The sequence below is a fragment of the Podarcis filfolensis genome (assembly GCF_964270895.1).
Source record: "Podarcis filfolensis genome assembly, chromosome: 1".
Taxonomy (NCBI): domain Eukaryota; kingdom Metazoa; phylum Chordata; class Lepidosauria; order Squamata; family Lacertidae; genus Podarcis; species Podarcis filfolensis.
In genome coordinates this window covers 130,904,856-130,930,229 of record NC_139604.1, presented here as the reverse complement: position 1 = coordinate 130,930,229, position 25,374 = coordinate 130,904,856, and the positions used below count along the sequence as shown (strand labels likewise).

Here is a 25,374-nt window from a genome sequence, read left to right as displayed (position 1 = left end):
AGTTTGCTTAACACATCAGCAATTTTCCGTGACTGGTGTACTAGAATGTTACCATCTTGATCTCTCTCTATTTCCAGAGATAGGTAGTTGTTTACCTCACCAAGATCTTTCATGTCAAAGTGCTCTTTCAGTTGAGCTAGGGCGTTATTGTACATTGCGACATCTTTCCAAAAGAATAATAAATCATCAACATAAAACAAACAGTACAGTTTCTTCTGCCCCTCCTCTTTGACAAATACACATGGATCAGCTTTCCCTTGCTGAAAACCTAGAGAAAACAATACTTCAGTGAGTTTTGTGTGCCAACACCGTGCACTTTGTTTGAGACCATAAAGGGATTTCTTCAGAGCACAAACAAATCCCTGTTTTACCTGTACGCCATCAGGTGGAAGCATATAAAGTGATTCATCTAGAGATCCATACAGAAAAGCTGTATTAATATCATGGTGACTAATGTGTAGATTTTCCTCTGCAGCTAGCTTGAGCATAAGCCTTATGCTTTCATACCTCACTGTGGGTGAGTAGGTCTCGTGATAGTCTTCACCTGGTACCTGTGCAAAACCTCTGGCTACCAATCTGGCTTTGTGTCTGACTATCTTGCCATTTTGATCTGTCTTCGCTTTGAAGACCCATTTGCTTCCAAGCAGTTTCATTCCTGGAACTACTGGAACTAGCTCCCATGTTTTGTTCCTTTCTAAGGAATCAAGTTCAGCCTTCATGGCATTTAACCATGGCTCAGCTTCCTTTGAATCCAAACCCTGGATTTCTTGGAAACTAGAAGGTTCAAATACCTTCTTGGAGCTTTTAACAGCTGTTACTGCTATCGTAGCAAATTCATCAGCAAATCTCTTTGGAGGTCTGCCTTTTGTGGCTCTCTGTGACCTACGAATTAGCCTTAAGTCTTCAACACTCTCCTCTTCCTTCTTAGGAGAAAAACGACCTATTGTGAACAATGGTTCCTCCAATTCTTGATCAGAGCTTTCAGAGGGTCGCATAGAGGCTTTCGCACTCTTGAAATCCTCTGAATCACCCGATTCAGTTTCAGATTCAGACTCAGAACCTTCATCAGTGGGTGTGGGTTGTTGTGGCTGCTTTTGACTTTCCTCAGTCTCATCACCGTCATCAGGATAACATTGGAAAATTCCCACATTCTCCCCCCACTTTGCATTGTACTCAACACTTCTCGTGAGCTTAATTGCCTTAGAGTCAGTCATCATTATTCTGTAAGACCCTTTCTGATAACCTAGAAAGATACCATGCAATCCACGCTTGTCTAACTTGGAATTTTGTGGTGAATGAACCCACATGTCAGAACCAAAAATTTTCATGTGTTTAATGTATGGCTTCTTGCCAAACATCTTCTCATAGGGGGTACAACCAATCGCTGAAGATAACCTGCGATTGTAACTGTAAACAAAACACGAGAGAGATTCGGCCCAATAACTCTCTGGAAGATTGGCATCATGCAGCAAGGTTTTTAACCCTTGAAGCAATGTCTGATTTGCCCTTTCCGCAAGTCCATTCTGCCATGGCGAGCGAGGACTAGACAAATCGTGTTGAATTCCTTTCTCAGTCAGAAAAGCTTCAAACTGCTGAGAAGTGAATTCTCCCCCGCGATCACTGAAAAGAGTCTTTATCTTCTTACCATGCACATTTTCCAACCAAGCACAGAATTCCTTGAACCTAGGAAAAGCCTCTGATTTCTGCTTGAGATTGTACACAAAAATATATCTGGAAAATGCATCAATGAGAACCATGAAGTACCTATTGCCACCCAAAGAGGGCGCTAGTGGTCCAACCAAATCTGCATGAACAATCTGGTATGGTTCCGTAGCTTGCCTACTAGACACCTTACCTTTCGCAGCCATTTTTACCTTGTTTGCTGCGCATGCTTTGCACTTCATGTGGTACCTGCAGGGTTTAATAGTCATACCTTCAACCAAGGCAGGCATTTTAGATACTGCCTCAAAATGCAAATGACCAAATTTTCTATGAAAATCATGAATACATTCTGCATGCAAACTTTTGTTTGAACCTGCAATGCAACAAGTGTCATCCTGCACAACATCATCATAATACAAAACAAACAAACGATCAACATATTCAGCATGCAATACATAATCATTTTTCTTTGTGATGATGCACTTCCTGTTCTTGAAGGAAACGTCAATGTTCCGCTCATTCAGCTGTCCAACGCTGAGCAGATTATGTTTGGCATCTGGCACGTAAAGCACATTCTGTATCGATAAGTCCAAACTGTGAAGAACAACAGTTCCGTAGCCTTTACTGGGAATTGTGTGGTCATCCGCCTGGTGAATCGCACCTTCCTGCGGTGTAAAAGACACAAACAGTCTCTTATCGTTGCACATGTGGTGGGTCGCCGCTGAATCAACAACGAAGAAAGATCTAGACGTCTTCTGGACCTCTGCAACCTTTGGAGTGAAGCGTGAAACCATAGCCTTGTGCTGCGTTGTCCTTGACACCGGACCTTTGCCTTTGCCTCGGCCTTTTCCGCGCGATGAGCTTTCGCTGCGCTGCTCTGTCTTGGCCCTGGGATATCTGCATTCCCTCTTCATATGGCCTAGACGTCCACACGAGTAGCATTTCACTGCCTTCAAAGCTTTGGCGCCATCTGGTGGTTCCACTGCACTATGGGACGACGTCTGTGAAGACTCCCCCTTGCCCATGCAGCTAGCACCCCGGCGATCTGCTTCATTTAAAATCACGGCAGTAACATAATCCACTGTTAGCTGAGCTGTTGGTTGCACAGCAATCTGGGTTGCAACAGACTCCCAACCTGAACCCAAAGATTGTAGTATCATGAAAGAATACACAGCCTCTGGAAAGTTGAGTCCTCTCTGTTGCAGCTCATGTCTCAGATTTTGCATCTCCATCAGATGTAAACGCACATCTCCACCTTCAGCAAGAGCCATATTATGCAGCTTGTTGAAGTAAAACATAGTGGATCCAGCTTCTGTCCTTAAGTGAGCCTCTCTCAAAGCGTCCCAAATTTCTCTGGCTGAGGTCTTATCACGCAACAGACAGAGCTCTTCCGGGGATACTATCAATGTAAGAGTTCCCCTTGCTTTGGAATCCTTAGCTGCCCATACATCTGTAACTGGAGCTGGGGGGTTGTCTGTAATCACCTCAAACAAACCCTCTTTCCGCAGAATTGCCTCTGCATACAGAACCCAGTCCGCGTAATTCTTCTTATTGAGCTTTGGAATCCCACAAGCATCCTGAAGGGCCATCATGACTCTGGCATTAGCCTTCAGCGTCATATATGCTGCTTTAAATCTTGCTGCGTCACTGCTGCAGCTGCCTTATTCCAAAAGCGCACTTAAAAGTTACTTTCGATTTCCCCAGCATAGTAACTTGTGCCTGGGAGCCTTTTGCCTCTTCCCAGCAAAACGGCTTTAAAGTTAAAAGTCCAGCCATAAGGCCATTAACTAGAAGCTGGCAGGCTGCCCGGAGCAGTAGCACATACCTCATCAATCATCTTGACACGCAGAGCAGATTCTGATCCGATCTGTCCCTCTGCATTCCGATCCCTTGCCGGCACTCCGATTCGACTTCTGGAGCCCATAACCACGTGTTAGTTTAAAGCAGAGTCCCGTGCACAGCAGAAGGATGAGGAGTACGTGCTGCATACTCTATATTGCTTTATTTAAAGTTCAAAGCGATTATATTACAGAAAGACATCTTGCCTCTGCCGGAGCAGAGAAATGCATCCTCTCTCCTCGACAGCTCGGAGAGAATCACCAAAGTGAAACTGCAAAGAACAGTGAAAAACAGGAAACCAGTGTACGTCACATCCAGTCTCCCTTTCCCGTGAGAAACTCCAACAGTACAGACTGTGGAATGTAAACACCTGTCTCGTGACAAACCCTTTCGCTGCACAGTGAAGGAAAGCAGAAACCAACATCCAGCACCCGGGGCAAGGCAAGTAATTTGCGCCCCCTAACCCGGGGCAAGGCAAGTAATTTGCGCCCCCTAACCCCTAACCTCCCGCCGCTGCCAGCTTCTTCTTGCTGCTGCCTGGGCTGGGGTATTTACGGTAAGGTAGCCACGGTGGCGGTGGGTCCATGTCAGGTGATCTGAGGCAAGTTGCCGCTGGTGCTGCCGCCCAAACGACGCCGCTTGCCCGGAGGAGGAGGGCAGAGAGGTGAGGAAAATGCAACATGGCCCAGCAGCTGCAGCGGCAGCGGCGGCGGCGGCAGGGCTGTGAGGAGGGGCTACCTGGCGCGCCCTCCACGGCCCTGACGCGCGGGGACCGTGGCGAGCGCTGAGAGCCGCTGCCTGCCGGACGCCTTCAGCCTGGACGCACGCACAGCTCGTCGGTTCCGCGAGACATGGGGCTCTGCTACAGCCTGCACCCGAGGCTCTTCGGCAACTCCGGAGGCGGCGAGCGCCCCCCCCAGATGTTGCGCCCGGTGCGGCCGGCCCCCCCTGCACCCCCCACGCTACGCCACTGGGTCAGAATCTCATTTCTTGTCATTTAAATCCAATGCAGATACGGATTTAGAGGGGCATGAGCTGTTTGGTCGCACTGGGCACAGAGCCTCAGGGGCACTGCAACTATGATGCAGAATGGAAGGCGAGAGGCGGGTGGCACCAAATTTTGGCATCGCATAAACAATAGCTGCCAGGGCAATGACTGCCACTAAAGGGAAATCTCAGGACACACCAACAAAGGAAGAGTGGATTTGTAAACTAAGTGAGTGTATAGAATTGGCAAAATTAACTTCAATTATAAGATATCAATCAAATCAAAAGTTAAGAACGGAGCGGAAGTATTTCGAAGATTATATGTCAAAATTTTGTTCTAAAAATGACGTGCTAATAGGCTTAGAATAAAAAAAAGTAAGCAATAACAAAACCAGTAAAGAAAGAAGGAAAAATCAGAATTTAACAAAAATAATTTATTATAGGATGCAAGGGGGAAAAGGTAGAAATAAATATAAAGAAGTCAAATTGCTGTGGAGGGAAGTAGAAGGGGTGGGTGGGTTTTATAATTAAGTGTATAATTATGCAGCTGTTGTAATTTAGATATTATATTTTATGTGAGGGAATCATTGGAAATTTTGGTTATTATGTATATATGTTAAATTTCAGTAAAGATATGGGGGGGGGGGACAAACGAATTTGCATAGGTCCGCCATTGTCCATTCATTCAGGTCCTGCTCTCTGGAGTGGCAGAAAACAAGCTTGCTCCATCTTCCACCGGGCAGCCCTTCAGATATTTGAAGGCATCTATCAGAGGAGGTGACTGGCACTGATGGTTGCCATCCAACCACATCTGGAGGTCCCCCATGGCTGGAGCAAAGAACATCCCTTAATGGTCTGGAATCTCTCTCTCCGCCTTTGGAATGCGACCCCCATCAAAGCTAGTGGGAGGGGCAAAAGGGGAAAAGTTTGCAGGGAGTCTGCATCTGGGGACTTGGAGAGACCCTGAGAGCTAGGCTGAAGGGGGAAGCACCCTGGGGTGCTGTAGTCCATACGATGCAGCCATCTGGGTTTTCACAGCTGTTAGAAAGGGGAGAGTAGTGATGTATGGAAGTGAGAGCTGGACCATAAAGAAGGCTGATCGCCGAAGAATGGATGCTTTTGAATTCTGGTGCTGGACGAGACTCTTGAGAGTCCCACGGACTGCAAGAAGATCCAACCTATCCTTTCTGAAGGAAATCAGCCCTGAGAGCTCACTGGAAGGACAGATCCTGAAGCTGAGGCTCCAATACTTTGGCCACCTCATGAGAAGAGAAGACTCCCTGGAAAAGACCCTGATGTTGGGAAAGATGGAGGGCACAAGGAGAAGGGGATGGCAGAGGACGAGATGGTGGGACAGTGTTCTCGAAGCTACCAGCATGAGTTTGACCCAACTGCGGGAGGCAGTGGAAGACAGGAGTGCCTGGCGTGCTCTGGTCCAGGGGGTCACCAAGAGTCGGACACAACTAAACAACAGAAAGGGGAGGCGTTCCCTCCCTACAGCTGCTCACGAAGTTCCCCTTGCTCGGAGAAGTGGGGAACGACCCTCCGCGGGAGCCTCTCCGCCGCAGGCATTTCCCTGGCGCGCCGTGCCAAAAACCTGGACGGCGTTTGCTCTCCCGGGCGCGTAGGTTGGGGGGCCTCGGTTGCAACGCCATTCTTCCCACCTACCCGCCGCCGCCGAGGAGAAGCCTCGATCTGCAATGCAGCAGCGTTAAACGGGCGGCGGGGAGTGTGTGCGCGCGTGCAAGTCTCCTCCAGCGCCTTTCCGCGGACGCGCAGCAAACTCCGGCCGCCAGGTCGCGCCTGCTTGCAAGGCCAGGTCGGTTGCCAAAAAATAAGAAACACCCCACCCGTTCCCAGCTCTGACACCCCCCAACCTGTAGGCACGCAGGCAGGGAGGAGATGCCTTTGGAGACGTTGCAAAGGGGCCGCCTTGCTGGCTTATTTTATTGTATTTTTGCACCAGCCCCCCCCCCAAAAAAAACCACCCATTGCATGCATGCAAGCATGCATCTTTGCAGCGCGCCCCGCGCGCCGTGCGCCTCGCCTGTGGCTGAGTCAGCGGCGGAGGAATGCGAGGGGGAGGGCGAGCAGGAGGCGCCGCCCCCCCCCCGGCCGCTCCTCGGGGGAGGGGGCGTTGCGCCTCTCGGCGGCCATGACGTCATGGCCTATGCAAATGACCCTCCGGTGGGGAGCGGGGGCTCCGCGGGGCGCGCGGCTCAGTCGCGCCGAGGAGGCGAAGCGGGCGCCACGAGGGGACGCAGCGCAGCAGCCGCAGCCGGAGCCGGGGAGGGTGGGCTGGGGGGCGCTGCCGGGGGCGCTGCGCGGGCTGCACGCCATGGCCCAGCCCGGGCATCGCCAGGCGCCGCCGACGCCACCAGCAGCGGCGCCCCCTCCCGTCCAGCGGGAGCCAAGAGCGGATGGCAGCCAGGTGGGCATCCCGGGCAGGGCTGGGACGCGGGCGCTTCCGACGGGCGGGCGGCGTCGGAGGGTGTCCTGAGAGTGTAGCCCGACGGCTTCCCTGGAGTTCCTTTGGAGAGGGTCTCTTGAAGGGGGGAGACTTTTTTGGGGGGTCCAAGCCCTGACTCGGGACCCTTCCGAGGGCGCGGGGGTCGTGGGAACTAGTGAAGGGGAGACTCCACTTCTTGTGGGATTCAAGGGTGCCAACTCGAATTTTTTTTTTGGAGGGGGACACACCATTTCACTGCCATTGCCCATCAACTTGGGGGCCCTCAAATATTTTACTGGGGCCCCTAAAAGGTCCTCAGCCCCCTAGGAGCTGGCTCCTATGCTGGGATCCCCATCTCAGGTCCCCAGGCGCCCCCCACCCAAGCAACCGCCCGGCCGCAGAGGGGCGGGTGGGCGCAGCCCGTCGCGCCGCTGCGGTTTCTCCGGCGGGGTTGGGGGGTCGGGAGCCCAACCCCGGGCAGAAAACCCTTCTCCCCTCCCTTTGCCCCCCTTCCTAATCCCGAGTTCAGTTCAGGAATCCCACCTGCCTTTGGGAAACTTTTTTCTCCCCTTTCCCAGCACCCACAAACGGTGCTTGGATAATTAAAGGCTTTCCCCACCCCCCACCCCCAGTCTAAAATAAAAGTGGGCTGTTTCGTTTCTTGTGAACGCTTCCGCGAGAGCTTGGGCAGGCGGACCCCCCAAAATTCGCGTGCGCGCCTTAGTTTGTGCGAAGTGAGAGTTGCGTTTGTGCGCGCACACGCAGGGTGGCCCCCTGTGGGCTCGAACAGCTGATCGGAGAAGGAAGGGGGGGGCGGCACGGCGACTGGAGCCTGCTTTTTTTCGGATTTTATTTTAGCAGCCTGGAAAGGGATCCAGGCAGAGCGCCTCCTCCTCTGTTGAACTGTGTGCGCCTGTGGTCTTGGGAAAGGGGAGGGGGGCGCACACTGACTGGCAGAGTTTATTTTTGTCTCCTGCCTGCCTGCTGGAGCTGCCAGCGGGGCCTAAATCCAGGAGTGCGGAGGGTCTGGCTGGCTAGCCGGCTGCTTAGGAGATGCTCGGATCCTGTCAGGAGAGCTGCAGTCCTTCTTCCACTCCTTCCTTGTCCAGGAAAGAGGAGAGCAGAGGACCAAGGCTTGGGGCTGGTTTGCACCAGCTCTCTGTAGCCGCAGTGTTTTTTTGTTTTTGTTTTTTTATTGTTGTTATTATAGGCTCACTTTTATTTCTGTTTAATTAGTAATTATTTTAAATTGCATGTGGTTGAAGTGCAGCTGGATTAATGTGGCTCAGCCATCAGGATTTTGTTCTTGAGCGAGCCAACATTACAGGAGGATATATTTCTGATTTTTTTTTAAAAAAAACATTTTATTAAGGGTTTTCTTGTTTTACAGTGTAAGTGTAATGCCTCGTATTTTTTTCTTCCATGTAACATTTTTACAAATCCGTTTCATTTGATGAGGCATTAGGGAGAGAAGAAAAAAGAAAGAAAAAAAGAAAGGGGGGTGGAGGGAGGGGAGATGGATGGGGGTGGGGTCGGGTAGCGGTGTTTCTATAATGCTTAATGTATGTAGAGTTTGGTGTCAGCGTGCTTGTGTTGTTCACTTGTGTTTGTAGCCGCAGTGTTAAAGTGTGTGTGCTTTCCTCCTCCCCCCCTTTCCACTTCCCCCTCTTCTGTCCTCCCTGCCGTGAGTGATGGGATTGCAGTCCCTTGCTCCTCTCCCCCCTCTGGCCCAATCCAGGTAACATTCCTACCTTGGGAGAATCTGCTCCTGGGCTATAGAAGCAACAGGGGGAGCTCCCTACTTTCTCCTCCGCCTCCTCCGCACTGTGTGGGAGGGAGGTTCTTTCTAAACCTCTGGAGGATGCAAAACCCACACCTGCCGCTGTGTGTGGGCTGCATATTTAGTGTCTGCTGTCTCTCCCCTTCTCCCTGCACCCTCAATTGCCTGACCTGTAATTTTTTTTTTGGAGGGGAAGGATTTTTTTAAAAACCTTGCAAAACATCACACTGCCGCTCCCCCCCCCTTAAAATGAAGAAGGAGCGAGCTCCCCCTCCCTCCTGGTTATCGCAGATCCCAAATTTTCCCTCTGTCATATTAGGAAGTGAGCCGAGGGTTCTGTCATGCTGAATCATAGCGCTGCCTTGCAAAGTGTGTCATCGTTACCATCACAGCAAAATTCTTCTTTCTCTCCCTCCCTCCCTCTCTCTCCAACAGTTGTGAATGCTTCTCCTCCTCCTCTTTTTTCTTTTTTCTTTTTTTACCCCTCCTCGGCAAGGAATGCTGCGGCTGCGGATGGTCCAGAAAGCTTTCCCGTGGAAGGAGCCAGGAGCCAGCGACGACTGGGCTAAAATAACCAGACTGGGAAAGGGAGAGTGACGGGTGGCGGCTGCACGACGCAGGGACCTGCATGATCTCCACACGTTGCTGTGCCTTGTTGAGAAGTAGAGCTATAGAAGTCCCTTTGGCTTTCTGCGCTGCATGTCGTCGTCTTGGGAAGAATTAAGAGGCAGCCACCGGCATCTCGGCCTGGAAAGAGAGAGCGAGAGAAAGAGGGAGCCTGGGAGCACCAGGAAAGCAATTGCACGTCAAGATCCGTCCGCAAACATCTGTCTTATTTCTGCAATAACAACACCATCGTAAAGTAGATTTTGGTGGGGGTTGGGGGGCGGAGAAGAAGAAGAAAAGACTCCTGCAGGTTTTCTTCCTGCAGTTTTTCCGTCCCTGTATATGCACACATTTCCCCCTTCCTCTTAGCATTGCACACACACAAGCGCATTCACACACACACACAAACACGCCAACCATGATGTTTCGAGACCAGGTCGGAGTGTTGGCAGGCTGGTTCAAGGGCTGGAACGAGTGCGAGCAAACTGTTGCTTTGCTCTCCTTGCTGAAGAGGGTGAGCCGGAGTCAAGCCCGTTTCCTGCAGCTCTGCCTTGAACATTCCCTGGCGGACTGCACCGAACTCCACATCCTTGAGAACGAGGCCAACAATCCTGGTAAGATCCTTCTCTCTCTCTTCCTCTGTCCCTCCCTCCCTCTCCGCCCTCCCCTTCGCCGCTTGGTGCATCCAATCCGTCTTGAATGCCACATTGTTCTCTTGAGTGACAGCTAGAACGGGCTGGTGCACAGCGCTTGGAGGGAGTTGCGGGGGGCACCCCGTAGAAATCACCCTGGTTCCGCACAAGGCGCGGCAGCAAAAACTTAAGCGCTGCTGAGATTTTCTCTCCCCCCCTTCCTCTCTTCTCTTTTGCTGCAAGCAGAAAAAGCTTTGGTGTAACTCCGGTAGCATGAATGATTGATACTCCTCCCTCCCTCCCTCGCACAGAACTTCCTGTCACATAAGTAACTCAGGTCACATAGAGTCTGGATTTCCTAGGCTCCTTTTGGGCAATGTTGCTTCTTTGCTCTCCCTCTTCAGCAGCATGAAGAAGCAGAAGCAGTCGAGGGTGGCCTTGTGCAGGTTGCTAGATAATTCTCCCACCCACCCACCCACCCACTTCCAATTTGCGAGGATCCGGGAGCCAGTGAGAGATATCTTAATTCCGTGTGTGTGTGTGTGTGTGTGTGTGTGTTAATGGCAATTGCTGTTTTCATATATGCAGTATTCCTAATATAGGTCAATTTTAGCAGTTCGTGCCGCTTCACAAGAAATCTTTACTGGAAACGTTTCAGCGAGGAAATATGTCATTTCGTTGGAAAGTGCTGTGTTTTGCCTCGTAAAATTAGATGCATGGTTAAATGGGGAGGCTTGGTTTTAATTTTGGGACAGTGGTACTTCGGGTTAAGAACTTAATTTGTTCCGGAGGTCCATTCTTAACCTGAAACTGTTCTTAACCCGAGGTACCACTTTAGCTAATGGGGCCTCCCTCTGCTGCACGATTTCTGTTCTCTTCCTGAAGCAAAGTTCTCAACCCGAGGTACTATTTCTGGGTTAGCGGAGTCTGTAACCTGAAGTGTATGGAACCTGAAGCGTCTGTAACCTGAAGCGTCTGTAACCCAAGGTACCACTGTATTCTCCCTTGTGTGCTGCATAGTAGCAACTCTCTCAGTGTTGGTGGTAAACTGGCAGTGGCATAAAGGAAATGAGTGCAAAGATTTGCTCATTGCTTGGGTTAGAGCAAGATAAATTCCAGACACCTGGTGCCAGAGAGTTTGCTGCTGGCAGACAGAGACTTTTTTGCATGTTTGTTTCTCGTTGCATGGGGCTGATCTTTGAAGATCAACATGCTTCTGGTGGAAAAAAAGATAGTTAAGAAATGCTCAGTGTTCGTTACAATTTTGGATGTTGCGAGGCTAGCTTTTGAGAGGGCATCAGATTGCACTGTAGCAACAACATTGTTGTAGTTTAGTCATTTAGTCGTGTCCGACTCTTCGTGACCCCCTGGACCAGAGCACGCCAGGCCCTCCTGTCTTCCCGTGCCTCCTGCAGTTTGGTCAAACTCATGCTGGTAGCTTCAAGAACACTGTCCGACCATCTCGTCCTCTGTCATCCCCTTCTTCTTGTGCGCTCCATCTTTCCCAACATCAGGGTCTATTCCAGGGAGTCTTCTCTTCTCATGAGGTGGCCAAAGTCTTGGAGCTTCAGCTTCAGGATCTGTCCTTCCAGTGAGCACTCAGGGCTGATTTCCTTCAGAATGGAGAGGTTTGATCTTCTTGCAGTCCATGGGACTCTCAAGAGTCTCCTCCAGCACCATAATTCAAAAGCATCAATTCTTCGGTGGTCAACCTTCTTTATGGTCCAGCTCTCACTTCCATACATCACTACTGGGAAAACCATAGCTTTAACTATACGGACCTTTGTCGGCAAGGTGATGTCTCTGCTTTTTAAGATGCTGTCTAGGATTATTGTTTTTCTCCCAAGAAGCAGGCGTCTTTTAATTTCAAGACTGCTGTCACCATCTGCAGTGATCATGGAGCCCAAGAAAGTAAAGATGGTGATGATGATTTATTCAGTTTATATACCGCCCTTTATCAAAAGATCTCAGGGCGGTGTACAACGTTAGAAACACATTACAAAACATCAATGATAAAAACATAGTAGAAAGCATTCTGACAGACAGCTTAATACAGCAGTACCTTGGTTCTCAAACTTAATCGGTTCCGGAAGTCTGTTCCCAAACCAGAGCGTTCCAAAACCAAGGTGTGCTTTCCGACAGAAAGTAATGCAAAATGGATTAATCTGTTCCAGACTTTTAAAAACAATCCCTAAAACAGCAATTTAACATGAATTTTACTATCTGATGAGACCATTAATCCATAAAATGAAAGAAACAAACAATCTACTGCAGTCACACAATTAATCAATCAGTAGCTGAACTGGGTTCCACACAGTCACAAAAACAAAACGAAAAAGAGCCCCCAAAATAAATAGCAAAAACAGACAGACCTCAGTGTTAACACTCAAAACGGAAGTGTGGCACTCAAAATGGAGCACGTTTGGCTTCTGGAAAAAGTTCGCAAACCGGAACACACACTTCCGGGTTTGCAGTGTTTGGGTTCCAAGTTGTTTTAGTACCAAGGCGTTTGAGTACCAAGGTACCGCTGTAGTAAAATAATCAACATAATAACAGTCTGCTTCAAATGCTGAATCTGCCATGAACTCATCAGATGCCCTTAGACAAGCCAGTCTCAGCCTAGTGGCCTACCTTAGTGGGTTGTTGTAATGTATGGAGATAGCGTATGGAAGGTGCTTTGAACACTGGAAAGCATTCTGTATAAATGCTCAGTGGTATTAGCCACCAGAAAAGGGCACGTCTTTGGACCAGCAGCTGCTGGTTTTAAGAATGTCTCATAGTAGCCCTTTAAAAAAAATGCAGCCGAACATGGTGCGTAACAGCTGCTCATGAGTAGTCACGTCACAGGAATGCAAAAGGCAAAGGAGTCTCTCGAGTGGGGAGATGGGCTTGTGGGCTTGTGCTCTGTGCTTTGGCGCTGCTCTGGTTTTGCAAATGCAAGCCCAGGTCCACTTACTGTTCTGTTTGCTTGTTTGTTTATAGGCATTTTTTACCCGCCCTTCACATTGCAATCTCAGGACAGGTTGCATACAGCGCCATCCAGTTAAGCCAGGGGTAGGCAACCTAAGGCCCGGGGGCCGGATGTGGCCCAATCGCCTTCTCAATCCGGCCCCCGGACAGTCCGGGAATCAGCGTGTTTTTACATGAGTAGAATGAGTGCTTTTATTTAAAATGCATCTCTGGGTTATTTGTGGGGCATAGGAATTCGTTCATTTCCCCCCCCCCCCAAAAAAAAAATAGTCCGGCCCCCCACATGGTCTGAGGGACAGTGGACCGGCCCACAGCTGAAAAAGGCTGCTGACCCCTGAGTTAAGCTATGCAAGATCTCCCACCCTCAAAGGTCTATGCAAAAAGATGTGTTTTGAATTGATGTCAAAATGAGCCCGGGTGCACCTCGGAGGGGACGACATCCCACCTTGTGGGGGCGCCCCTTCCAATATTCGTTCTGGCTTCTCTAGGGACCCCTTGTTGTGCATGCTTGATCTTGGTTTTGGAGCCGAATCACTGAATTGTAGAGTTGGAAAAGACCCTGAGGACTCTCTAAGTCCGACCCCCGCAATGCAGGAATATGTAGGTGTCCCAAATAGGGATCAAGCCCGCAACCTTGGTGTTATCAGCCTTGTACTCTTGACCAACTGAGATGTCCACACAGTTAATTTAACTTCTCTCCCAGATCTAAGGAATCATGGCTAGCAATCAGTTGGAAGCAAATGGTGAAAATGAGTGACACGCTGTCTTGTTGGAGCTGCTTTTGTACAAGTCACTTGCTAAGTTTTCCTTCTAATATTAGAAGCGTGTAGCTGTTGGGGAAAGGCGCTCTCTGCTTCTGCTCAGAGGCTCTTTGTTCATTGATCTGTACTTAGGTTGAACTATATCCAGCTTTGGAGTGTGTGTGTGTGTGTGTGTGTGTGTGTGTTCATCTTCAGATTCTTGTGTTGCAAATAAAATGTGTCTTGGGGTAGGGGAAGAAATGCTTTGATCTTAGTTGCCTTGAACATAGATCATAAAACGGTCCAATATTTATTCTCAGTGATTTTCTATTGCTTTTGTAAATTCTGCAGTTACAGTCAGAAGCTGTTGTGTGTTTTATTTTAAAAAAAGGGGGAACACTCGCAATATAAGAGCCAGATGATTAAAAACGACCGAACTTTGTGTATTTGATCCTTGCTTTCAAATTCCTGACCCGCGAGGTAAGGACATTCTACATATGCTCAGAGGTTAGTGCAGAAGTAAGAGCCGGTGCGCAACATTAAATAATACATAAAAATAAATTTTTATTTATATCCTGCCCTCCCCAGCCGAGGCCGGGCTCAGGGCGGCTAACAACAATAAAATAATCATTCTAAAATCATTTCATTAAAAAAAATACTTCAGATCAAATTGATGGCAACCATTGGGCTAGAGTTCTGTGAAGATTGCCAAAGGCTTGGCGGAACAGCTCTGTCTTGCAGGCCCTGCGGAAAGATGTCAAGTCCCGCAGGGCCCTAATCTCTTGTGGCAGAGTGTTCCACCAGATCGGAGCCAGTACTGAAAAGGCCCTGGCCCTAGTTGAGACCAATCTAACCACCTTGCAACCTGGGACCTCCAAGGTGCTTTAGTTTGAAGATTGTAAGTTCCTCTGTGGGACATACCAGGAGAGGCGGTCCTGTAGGTACGAGGGTCCTAGGCTGCGTAGGGGTTTAAAGGTTAAAACCAGCACCTTAAACCTGATCCTGTACTCCACCGGGAGCCAGTGCAGCTGGTATAGCACCGGGTGAATGTGATCCTGCAGAGAGGACCCCGTGAGGAGTCTCGCTGCAGCATTCTGCACCCTGGGAAGTGCCCAGTTTGCAAAACATCTGCGCCACGAACTTGCTAGTTAGGCCCTCAGTGGCATGCAGCTCACATCCTGACATGGTCATGCACTGCAACATGGGGGTGGTGATACTGCCTTACTGTACATGGTGATGTCTGAAGCTGCTTGCAGAAGTGGAAGACAGCTCAAAGGAGGACTGAGCATGCTCAGCGACTGCAGAATGCCGAATATCTGTTTAAGCGGAGTGCAGGGGATGGAAAACCAGGAGAGGATTGGAGTGGTGGTAGAATGGAGTATCCCAGAGGAAGGGCTGGCTGGCTGGAAAGACCACTGAATAGAAGCACTGTATACAGTACAACATGGGACGCGGGTGGCGCTGAGGGTTAAACCACAGAGCCTAGGGCTTGCCGATCAGAAGGTCGGCGGTTCGAATCCCCGCGACGGGGTGAGCTCCCGTTGCTCAGTCCCTGCTCCTGCCAACCTAGCAGTTTGAAAGCACGTCAAAGTGCAAGTAGATAAATAGGTACCACTCCAGCGGGAAGGTAAACGGCGTTTCCGTGCGTTGCTCTGGTTCGCCAGAAGCAGCTTAGTCATGCTGGCCACATGACCCAGAAGCTGGACTCCGGCTCCCTCGGCCAATAAAGCGAGATGAGCGCCGCAACCCCAGAGTCAGTCACGACTGGACCTAATGGTCAGGGGTCCCTTTACCTTTGTACAGTACAACAACATTTTACTGCAGGGCCCACCTGGGCAGGGAAGTGTCAGGATTTGAGCCTGGCTGGCAGCTCTCCTCCCTGACATGTGTGGCTGTTTATTTGCACTGGAGGCAAGGGCTCTCTGCATATACTCAGAGGCACTCTTCATCCTATCGCAGGATTCTGCCTGCCTTTTCAGGCACAGCCCTGATACAAATGGATGCTCCGTCAAAGACCATTGCAGTTTCTATCAGCTCTGGGAGTTGCGGCGTGAGGCTGATGGGAGTTGTAGTCCAAAACATGTGGAGGGCGACCGGTTGGCGGTTGCACCCGCTGCCTGTTCCTGCTTGGAGATTTCTTGCAGGTATTGAGGGGAGCAAACTTAGCTCTCCTTCTAGGTTCCCTCCTGACTCCTGCGAGGTGAGTGGCGCAATCTAATCTCGTTCCCGCCCTTGTTCACACAGGTGACGCTATTGGGATGTTTATTTATTTTTTAAAGCTGTCATCAATGCTGTGGCATTCTTAGAATATTTTAATGCGGTCAAATAATAGGCAGGCAGCTGACCAGCCTGCCAAACCTGGCGTATGAATGAGATGGGCTTTGTTTCTGGTATGTGTTTACGCTTAAGAAACTCTCTGGAAGGAGGGTCTCCCCCCCCTACCTGGGACAATTCCTTGTCAATGGGGGGTTGCACGCTGTTTCGGTTTTTTTGCAGGAGGGAGGGGAACCCTCTCTTCCCAGTTTTTTCCCTACCTTTGCTGTTTGTTGAAGGAGAAGGAGCCAGACTGATGCTGGCTGAGGATGAAATGTTTGCACCCTGCGGTTTGCACGTGGTTTTTCGGGGGGGGGGGGCGGAAATGCATGGGCCGGTCCCCGTTTTGGGGGAGGCCTCTTTCTTTCTGTCCTCCTTTCGCAGGAGGCCCAGCTGCAGCAGGATCCTGAACAGAGCCCCCAGTGTTTACTCAGAGGGAAGAACTCGGCGTGTCCTTCCAGTTCGCGTTGGAACACGGAGCTTGCGAAGTTCCTTTGGCAGCTGTTCCCTCCTGCCCTCCGAGAGCAGCTTCCAGCCGGTTAGCTGCTCAGAGGCTGTGCTGAAGTTTGTGTCTCCGAAACCTATCTGGTGGGCCACCCCAGAGAAGCAGTTGGGGGGGGGGGGAGACTGGGTACGTTTCCTTTTGGCAGGGGGGGGGGGCTGGGGGCGGGCATCTGTCTGTCTTGAGCTGGGGTCAGCAAACTTTTTCCGCAGGTGGCCAGTCCACTGTCCTTCAGATCTTGTGGGGGGCAGAACTATATTTTTTGGGGTGGGTGAAATCCCCCCCCCACAGACTCTCCCTTCCCTTCTCCACAGCACCGAACAAGCCCTGGTGGCTGCTTACCTGTGCCTTGCGAGTGGCAGCGGCAGTGAAGGGACGATGAGCGGCACGAAAGGGCTGCCTCTGGAGAGGGGCTGTTTAAAATGGCACTCAGCCAACTTCTTGTTGTTGTTTAGTCGTGTCCGACTCTTCATGACCCCCTGGACCAGAGCACGCCAGGCACTCCTGTCTTCCACTGCCTCCCGCAGTTTGGTCAAACTCATGCTGGTAGCTTCGAGAACACTGCCCCACCATCTCTGTCGTCCCCTTCTCCTTGTACCCTTCATCTTTCCCAACATCAGGGTCTTTTCCAGGGAGTCTTCTCTTCTCATGAGGTGGCCAAGATGTTGGAGCCTCAGCTTCAGGATCTGTCCTTCCAGTGAGCACTCAGGGCTGATTTCCTTCAGAATGGAGAGGTTGGATCTTCTTGCAGTCCATGGGACTCTCCAGAGTCTCCTCCAGCACCAGAATTCAAAAGCATCAATTCTCCGGCGATCAGCCTTCTTTATGGTCCAGCTTTCACTTCCATACATCACTACTGGGAAAACCATGGCTTTACTATACGGCTCAGCCAACTACAGCTCAACAAAGCCCAGCCTCCTTCCTGCTCTAGGCAGGGAGGGGAGAAGCCAGGAGGAGGGAGGGAGGGAGGAGGAGCTGCCACGGTGTGTGTGTGAGAGGGGCAGGAAATGGCGCAGCCCAGACAATCAGAATCCCCACGCCGATCCACGTGGCAATTCCCGGACCGTCCACAGGCCGGATCCAGAAGGCAATTGGGCTGGATCCAGCCCCTGGGCCTTAGTTTGCCGACCCATGGTCTTGAGAGACAATGAAGTCAGACCACTGCATCAAAGTGACCTCCTTGGGGCGCAAGTCTGGGCAGTGTGTCTGGAGGTCCTGGGCTGCCCAGACGACAAGACCCCCTCCCTCTCAGTCTCGCTGATGGGGTCCAAAGGAAAGCAGAGCAAGACATTTGGCACCAGTTTGTCTGCAGGAGTTGCCGGAAGGAGGCGTACAAAGCGCCGCCGAAACGCCTTAGGGACTCCGCTCCAGATCTGTGTAGCCTTTACTTCCCTCAAAGATGTCTCGCAAAGCAATGGAGATTTAGGATTAGAGTTTTCATTCTCCAAGGTGGGCTCCCTTCCCAGGTTATCAAGCACCAGGCAAACCGCCTCCTGCCATGCCATTAATAATAATAATAATAATAATAATAATAATAATAATAATAATAATTTATATCCTGCCCTCTCCAGCCAAAGTTGGGCTCAGAGCTGCTAACAATCCAGTGAAGCACACTGGATGCACATTTAAAGCACCTGCTCCCTCCCCCTCTTGCGCCGCCGCCAAATAATCCTGAGAACTGTAGTTTGAGGATTCTGGGAATTGTAGCTCTCTGGGAGTAAACTACACTTCCCAGGATTCCTTGGGAGAGGCCATGTTCTTTCAGTATGTGTTTAAATGAATAGGGTAGGTGTGGCCTTAGCTGTTTCACAAATAAAGCTGGCAGCTGTCTTTAACCACAGGTAAGAGTTTGGGCACATAGGACTGTTGGCTGTCTTCTTATGGGCAAATCTCCCCATTTGGCCGAAGAATACCAACCCTGGCAACCCTGAGATCACTGGATGAAATAATGCTTTTAACGGTAACTGTTTTCAAAATGCCTTTTTTCTTAAAAAGAAAACAAAAGAAATTGTGGCGATCTTTGCTGCCCTGGGCTCCTTCGCTCCAAAGGGTGGAATATATATCCTGTCAATCAATTGAACATCTGACCGTTGCTGACATGCCCTGGACGGTAGAGTCCCAGCCGAGGCTGCGACCCAGTTTGCACCTGCCTGAGAGTGAGTCCTGTTTTGCTGAGGGAGACTTGCAGGTACAGTCATACCTCTGAAGTCAAACAGAATCTGTTCCGGAAGTCCGTTCGAATTCCCAAATGTTTGACTTCCAAAGCGTAGCTTCTGATGGGCTGCCGGAAACTCCTGCAGCCCATCGGAAGCCCAATCGGACATTTGGCTTCCAAAAGAACATTCGAAAACCGGAACACTCACTTCTGGTTTTTGGTTGTTTGGGAGCCGGAACGTTCAACACCCAAGGTGTTCAGGAGCCGAGGTACGGCTGTACAGTAGTACCTCTGGTTAATAACTTAATTCGTTCCGGAGGTCCGTTCTTAACCTGAAACTGTTCTTAACCTGAGGTACCACTTTAGCTAATGAGGCCTCCCACTTCTGCCGCGCCGCCACCACACAATTTCTGTTCTCATCCTGAAGCAAAGTTCTTAACCCGAGGGACTGCTTCTGGGTTAGTAACCTGAAGCGTCTGTAACCTGAAGCGTCTGTAACCCGAGGTAGCACTGTATAGCATTGCACTGTCTAGTGGACTGAACCAGTAATGAAGTTGGGTTTCCTAGGAAGATTTGGTTACAGATAGGTAGCCATGTTGGTTAAAAAAAAAATAATTTTTTTTTTGTTTTGACTAGGAAGATTTGACACACAGAGTCTTGAGCCTGCATAAAGGCTGGTTTGCTCTGCGGCGAAAGCATTCTTCTTTCTGTAGGTGCATAATCTTCATTTTTCTTTGTCCATTCTGTCCCATATTGGGAATGGATTGCACACTCTGGGCTTGGCTCCCCTGGCATTTTCTCGGACCATGTCTGTGCCGGACACCAATGCAAGTGTGGGTAACCTTTCCAGGCCTCTTGATGGTTGTTGCACTACATCATCACCACTGGCCCTGCTTGCTGGGGCTGATGGGAGTTGTAGTTCAGCAGCATCTGGAGGACCAAAGATTCCTCACCTGCGGAGGACCAAAGATTCCTCACCTGCGGTGCAATGGTTTGCGTCATTAACTCTTGCCTTGCTGAGCCTCGCTATGTCTGTCTGTGCATCCTCGTGCATGTGTATCGTGAATATCAGGCATCCCCAAACCCGGCCCTCCAGATGTTTCGGGACTACAATTCCCATCATCCCTGACCACTGGTCCTGTTAACTAGGGATGATGGGAGTTGTAGTCCCAAAACATCTGGAGGGCCGAGTTTGGGGGTGCCTGGTGAATATATATCTTTGAAAACCCACCAACACATTCATTTTGGGCTTTGGATCACTACAGCTTCCGCTACAATTAATTCCTTGTCTTTTGGAGTGTGAGGCTATGCTGCAGTTTTCCTTGGTGAAGTTTCCTCTTCCCTGGTTTTGCTCTGAGTTGCACCCTCTGGGAGCTGACATGTCCTTCAGAAGAAAGCTGCCATCCAGCCAGGGTCCCTGGAGTGATGTATTCTGTCCCTGCTGTTGGAAAATTCAGGACACATAGAAGGAAGAACTTCTTTATGCAGTGCACAGATGGCAGTGATGACCAGCAAGCTAGCATGCTTACTTTATTATTACCGTATTTTTCGCCCCATAGGACGCTCCGTCCCATAGGACGCACCTAGTTTTTTGGGGGGGAAATAAAGGAAATTTTTTTCCCCTTTATTTCCCCCCCAAAAAGCAGGTCAAAGAAACCGAACCAGGTCAAGGAACAGCGGGATGGCAGCGCTGCGCCTCCCTGCTGTCCCCCGAGTTTGTGGGGCTGGCCGATGTCTGCCCAGCGCGAGGGGCGCTCTGATTCAGGGCGCCCCGCCCGCCAGGCGGCAGGCTGCTATCCGCAGCGTGGGGAGCCCTGCGGGGAACTCCTGCAGGGCTCCCCACGCTGCGGATGTGTTCCCGAAGCGCCGGGCGCCTGAAAGCAGAGCGTCCGGCGCTCCAGGAAGCTGGCTGCTATCCGCAGCCTAGACATCCCTGCGGGACCTCCCGCAGGGCTGCCTAGGCTGCGGATGTCTTCCTGAAGCCTGGAGAGTGAGAGGGGTCGGTGCGCACCGACCCCTCTCGCTCTCCAAGCTTCAGCGAAAGCCTGCATTCGCCCCATAGGACGCACCCAGATTTCCCCTTCATTTTTGGAGGGGGAAAAGTGCGTCCTATAGGGCGAAAAATACGGTATATTCATTCATTTTCTGGCCTTTCCCCCAGAGAGACAGCTTACAGATAGAATAGGAACAGCTAAAAACATAGAGAATAAAAGCCTCAATAATTAAAAAGGAGTTAAACACTGGTTTGAACCTAGCTATGGGATGACTTTAAAAGCCGTCAGTGGCAACCAACTGTGTTCAAAATTAGCCAGGCGCCGGGCTCATTTTGCACCTGGCTGTCCGCCACTTGCGACCAAGTAGTGATGCCCGAGTCTTGGCGCCTGATGTCTCCACCATCTGGAGTTGCATGCCTGGGGATCCTTGGATCTTGACAGTTTTTAGGGACGCAGGTAGTGCTGTGGGTTAAACCGCAGAGCCTAGGACTTGCCGATCAGAAGGTCAGCAGTTTGAATCTCCACGACGGGGTGAGCTCCCGTTGCTCGGTCTCTTCCCCTGCCAACCTAGCAGTTCGAAAGCACGTCAAAGTGCAAGTAGATAAATAGGTACCGCTCTGGTGGGAAGGTAAATGGTGTTTCCGTGCGCTGCTCAGGTTTGCCAGAAGTGGCTTAGTCATGCTGGCCACATGACCCGGAAGCTGTACGCCGGCTCCCTTGGCCAATAAAGCGAGATGAGCGCAGCAACCCCAGAGTCAGCCACGACCAGACCTAATGGTCAGGGGTCCCTTTACCTTTAATAATAAATTTTATTTATACCCCGCCCTCCCCGGCCAGAGCCGGATTCAGGGCGGCTAACACCAATAAAATCACAGTAAAAACATAATAGGGGGGAAAGAGAGGGGGCGGAAACCAATTTAAAATACAGGTTAAAATGCAATTTAAAATGCAGCCTCATTTTAAAGTAGCTGAGAGATCAAGACCGTAAGGGGAGGGAAACATAAGGGTCAGACTGAGTCCAAACCAAAGGCCAGGTGGAACAGCTCTGTCTTGCGGGCCCTGTGGAAAGATGTCACGTCCTGCAGGGCCCTAGTCTCTTGTGACAGAGCGTCCCACCAAGTCAGGGCCAGTACTGAAAAGGCTGTGGCCCTAGTTGAGACCAATCTAACCACCTTGCGACTTGGGACCTCCAAAATGTTGTCATTTGTGGACCTCAAGGTCCTCCGCGGGGCATGCCAGGAGAGGCGGTCCCGTAGTTACGTGGGTCCTAGCGACATGCCATGTGGAATTCTGCCTGCGATGTTTTATCTGCGCAATCGGAGCGAATTTCAGGAACTGAAAGGTCGTATTGAAAAAAGATGACTTCTGGGCCGCCTGGCCCAAAGATGGCAAGCAGGTGTTCTGTTTTGGCCACTGTAACCCTGGTTTGAGGAGCCATTGGCGGCTGGCTTATATATTTGAGTTTCTAACCCTGGCTACAAGCCCCAGTGGCTATGCTATGCCTTCACAGCTGGAGGCAGCAATGCTCAGGTTCTGTTTGTGGGTTGCTGGACCAGATCTGCTGTTTTGGACTAGCTGGACCTCTGGCTTGGACTTCTACTGCGTTTCCTGCCTCCCGGTTACAAACTCTGTCTTAATCCCACCCCCAAATTTATTGCCGCCTTCCACAACCTCCTTCCCCGCTATCTTTCGTGGTCCTCCAAGGTGAATTTGACATTTGCTTCCCGCCAGGAATTGCATTGCGTCTTGCAATCAGCCTGAGTAACTGAAATAATAATTAGTCTGAATGCTTTGCTCTATTTTTAGGCCACGTTAGTCAGCGCTTTTGCTTCTCCCGAATTGCTCTTGCCAGCTGAAACACTTCTGTTCTGAAGGGGTGGCATTTATCACCCTGCTCGGCAATCGGAGCATCCCCCAATTCACGTCTCACCTGGGCCACAATCTCACCTTGTAGCCTTTACCTGTTTTGATTCAGACACTGTAGTTCCTTAAGAACCGGCCCTGGGCGGCTGCTACAGTCGTCGGTTGCAGTTGTTTTACGGATGCATCAGGTTTTGTGACCCGAGGATGCGGGCAAGATCTCTGCAGAGGTGAGATCCTTCCCAGCGTGTGCGTCTTGGCCCGTCCGGCTCCTTGAATCGGGGCAAAGGGATGAGGGTCTTGCAGAATACAACTGCTGCATTAAGGAAAGATGATTCAGCTCACAAAGGAGGCTGCCATGAGATCGCTCTTTGGGTAGCGGGTGTTTGGTGAGTTGCATAAATGTTACATTTTAGGAGGCAAGGTGTTTTGACTGCTTGTTGACAAGCTGACTCCAGATCACGTTGGATGCATTTATTTTATTTATATACTTTGCAAAATTTGTACACCTCTTGAACGTAAGCTGTTTACGAGAACCCCGGATGAAAGTGATTGTGTAGATCAGCGGTTCTGAAATCCATGCATTACTGGTGGTTTTCCATTTTTGCTTTCATGTGGCTCACAGGTTTTCTGTGGATTTCAAGATGGAAAGATTTGGCACTTCCATCGCACTGAATATCCGTGTTGTTGTTGTTGTTGTTGTTTAGTCATTTAGTTGTGTCCGACTCTTCGTGACCCCCTGGACCAGAGCACGCCAGGCCCTCCTGTCTTCCACTGCCTCCCGCAGTTTGGTCAAACTCATGCTGGTAGCTTCGAGAACACTGTCCCACCATCTCATCCTCTGTCATCCCCTTCTCCTTGTGCCCTCCATCTTTCCCCACATCAGGGTCTTTTCCAGGGAGTCTTCTCTTCTCATGAGGTGGCCAAAGTCTTGGAGCCTCAGCTTCAGGATCTGTCCTCCCAGTGAGCACTCAGGGCTGATTTCCTTCAGAATGGGGAGGTTGGATCTTCTTGCAGTCCATGGGACTCTCAAGAGTCCGTACTGGTTTTTAATTGTGTTTTTACTGCTGCTTTTATTCCTCATGCTGCATTTGAATTCTGTGGAATTGCAGTTGCTGCAACAGGCAAAGAAAACCATAGAGCTGGAAGGGGACACGAGCGTCACGTAGTCCAACCCCTTGCAATGCAAGAATCTTTTGCCCAACGTGGGAATCGAATGCACGACTCTTGAGATTAAGAGACTCATGGTCTGACAATAGAATCATCCACTGGTGGTCCAAGGCATGGGGGAAACTAGTGGTATAGATGCCTTCAAGGCTTGCATCTGAACTGAGTTTGGGACCAAGATTTTCTTGGTTGTGCTGGCAGATGACCTACATGATTCTCCTATGCTTCTGAGCACCTTTCAGTATATTATATCCTTCTGGGCTGGCTAGCTGGGAAGGTATCCTGGTTCATGCCCATCAGCAAGGGAATGTGATGGCCCCAAGCAAGGCCCATGGTTCTTGAAGTGGGATGGAGGTAAGGTAAGGAGAGGTCAGGATATTGACCAAATGGAACGTGGGCAGAGGAGGGAGACCAAGATGATCAAGGGGCTGGAGACCAAGCCTGATGAGGAACGGTTGAAGGAGCTGGGGATGTTTAGCCTGGGAAAGAGGAGACTGAGAGGAGATATGAGCACCATCTTCAAATATCTCAGGGGCTGCCCCATGGAAGAGGGAACAAGCTTTAATATTTAATACTGTATTGTTTTTAACACTCGATTGGGAGCTGCCCAGAGTGGCTGGGGAAACTCAGCCAGATGGGTGGGGTATAAATTATTATTATTATTATTATTATTGGCCAGAGAACACTGAATGCAGGCCATAGTATAAATCTTTGGTTCCCAAAGTGGGTAGTAACACACCCAGGGGATGGTGAAGTTACTTAAGGGGGGTTAATAATAATAATAATAATAATAATAATAATAATAATATTTTTTAATTTGTACCCCGCCCTCCCTGGCCAGAGCCGGGCTCAGGGCTGCTAACATCATGAAACTAAGACAGTATACAAAGAACATAAGAACTACAAGGCAAGGGGGCAGCAGGGATGTAAGTGGCTCTCAGACTTCGAAAAGTTGGTATCCCTGGATCACATTCACAAGCTTTGTTGCACTAATTAAACTGAATAGTTTAAATTGGATTTTGAATAAGTGTGCAATTAATTGTTGCTGTTTTGAATTTTATTGTTCCGTCATCTTCCTTAGTGGACTGTGAAAAGCGCTATTCTGAACGATGCTTTCTACAGAACAGGATAGGATAGGGGTAAAAGTAAAGGTAAAGGGACCCCTGACCATTAGGTCCAGTCGTGGCCGACTCTGGGGTTGCGGTGCTCATCTCGCTTTCTTGGGCAAGGCAGCTGGTGTACAGCTTCCGGGTCATGTGGCCAGCATGACTAAGCCGCTTCTGGCGAACCAGAGCAGCACACGGAAACGCTGTTTACCTTCCCGCCGGAGTGGTATCTATTTATCTACTTGTACTTTGACGTGCTTTCGAACTGCTAGGTTGGCAGGAGCAGGGACTGAGCAATGGAAGCTCACCCTGTCATGGGGATGCTTTCTACAGAACAGGATAGGGGTAGGGGGCACTAAAGGGGAGGAGTTTATGGAAGTGGGGAGGTTGCCTGAAAAAAATTGGGAGCTACCGATGTAAACTAAGCTTAATAACAACCATCGTCTCAGTGCCTCTGTTCTCCCATCTGCAACAGTGCTTTGAAAACTGGGGAATAGTTCTCTCTCTCTCTCTCTCTCTGAAAAAAACAGCAAAATATTAGAACTGTCACCAGACTGAAATTGATTTGATTAATCAACTTAGATTTTAATAACGTTAAATCTCTGCATGAAT

At 50.0% G+C, this 25,374-nt stretch overlaps 2 protein-coding genes and 1 long non-coding RNA gene across 3 annotated transcripts in view; 2 read left to right on the top strand and 1 right to left on the bottom strand.

Annotated features, from left to right (window-relative positions):
- LOC310766583 overlaps positions 1-25,374 on the top strand; it is a 165,749-nt gene that overhangs the window by 3,933 nt on the left and 136,442 nt on the right. The gene's annotated exons all lie outside the window — the stretch shown is intronic.
- The window catches only part of LOC310765020 (uncharacterized protein), a 183,275-nt gene that overhangs the window by 124,744 nt on the left and 33,157 nt on the right, over positions 1-25,374 (bottom strand). The gene's annotated exons all lie outside the window — the stretch shown is intronic.
- The window catches only part of SAMD4A (sterile alpha motif domain containing 4A), a 155,123-nt gene continuing 136,442 nt past the window's right edge, over positions 6,694-25,374 (top strand). The window contains exons 1-2 of the mRNA XM_083613985.1: positions 6,694-6,919; positions 9,153-9,937. Coding sequence (XP_083470111.1) covers positions 9,742-9,937 — 196 coding nt within the window. The 5' untranslated portion in view covers positions 6,694-6,919; positions 9,153-9,741. The remainder of the gene's footprint in view (positions 6,920-9,152; positions 9,938-25,374) is intronic.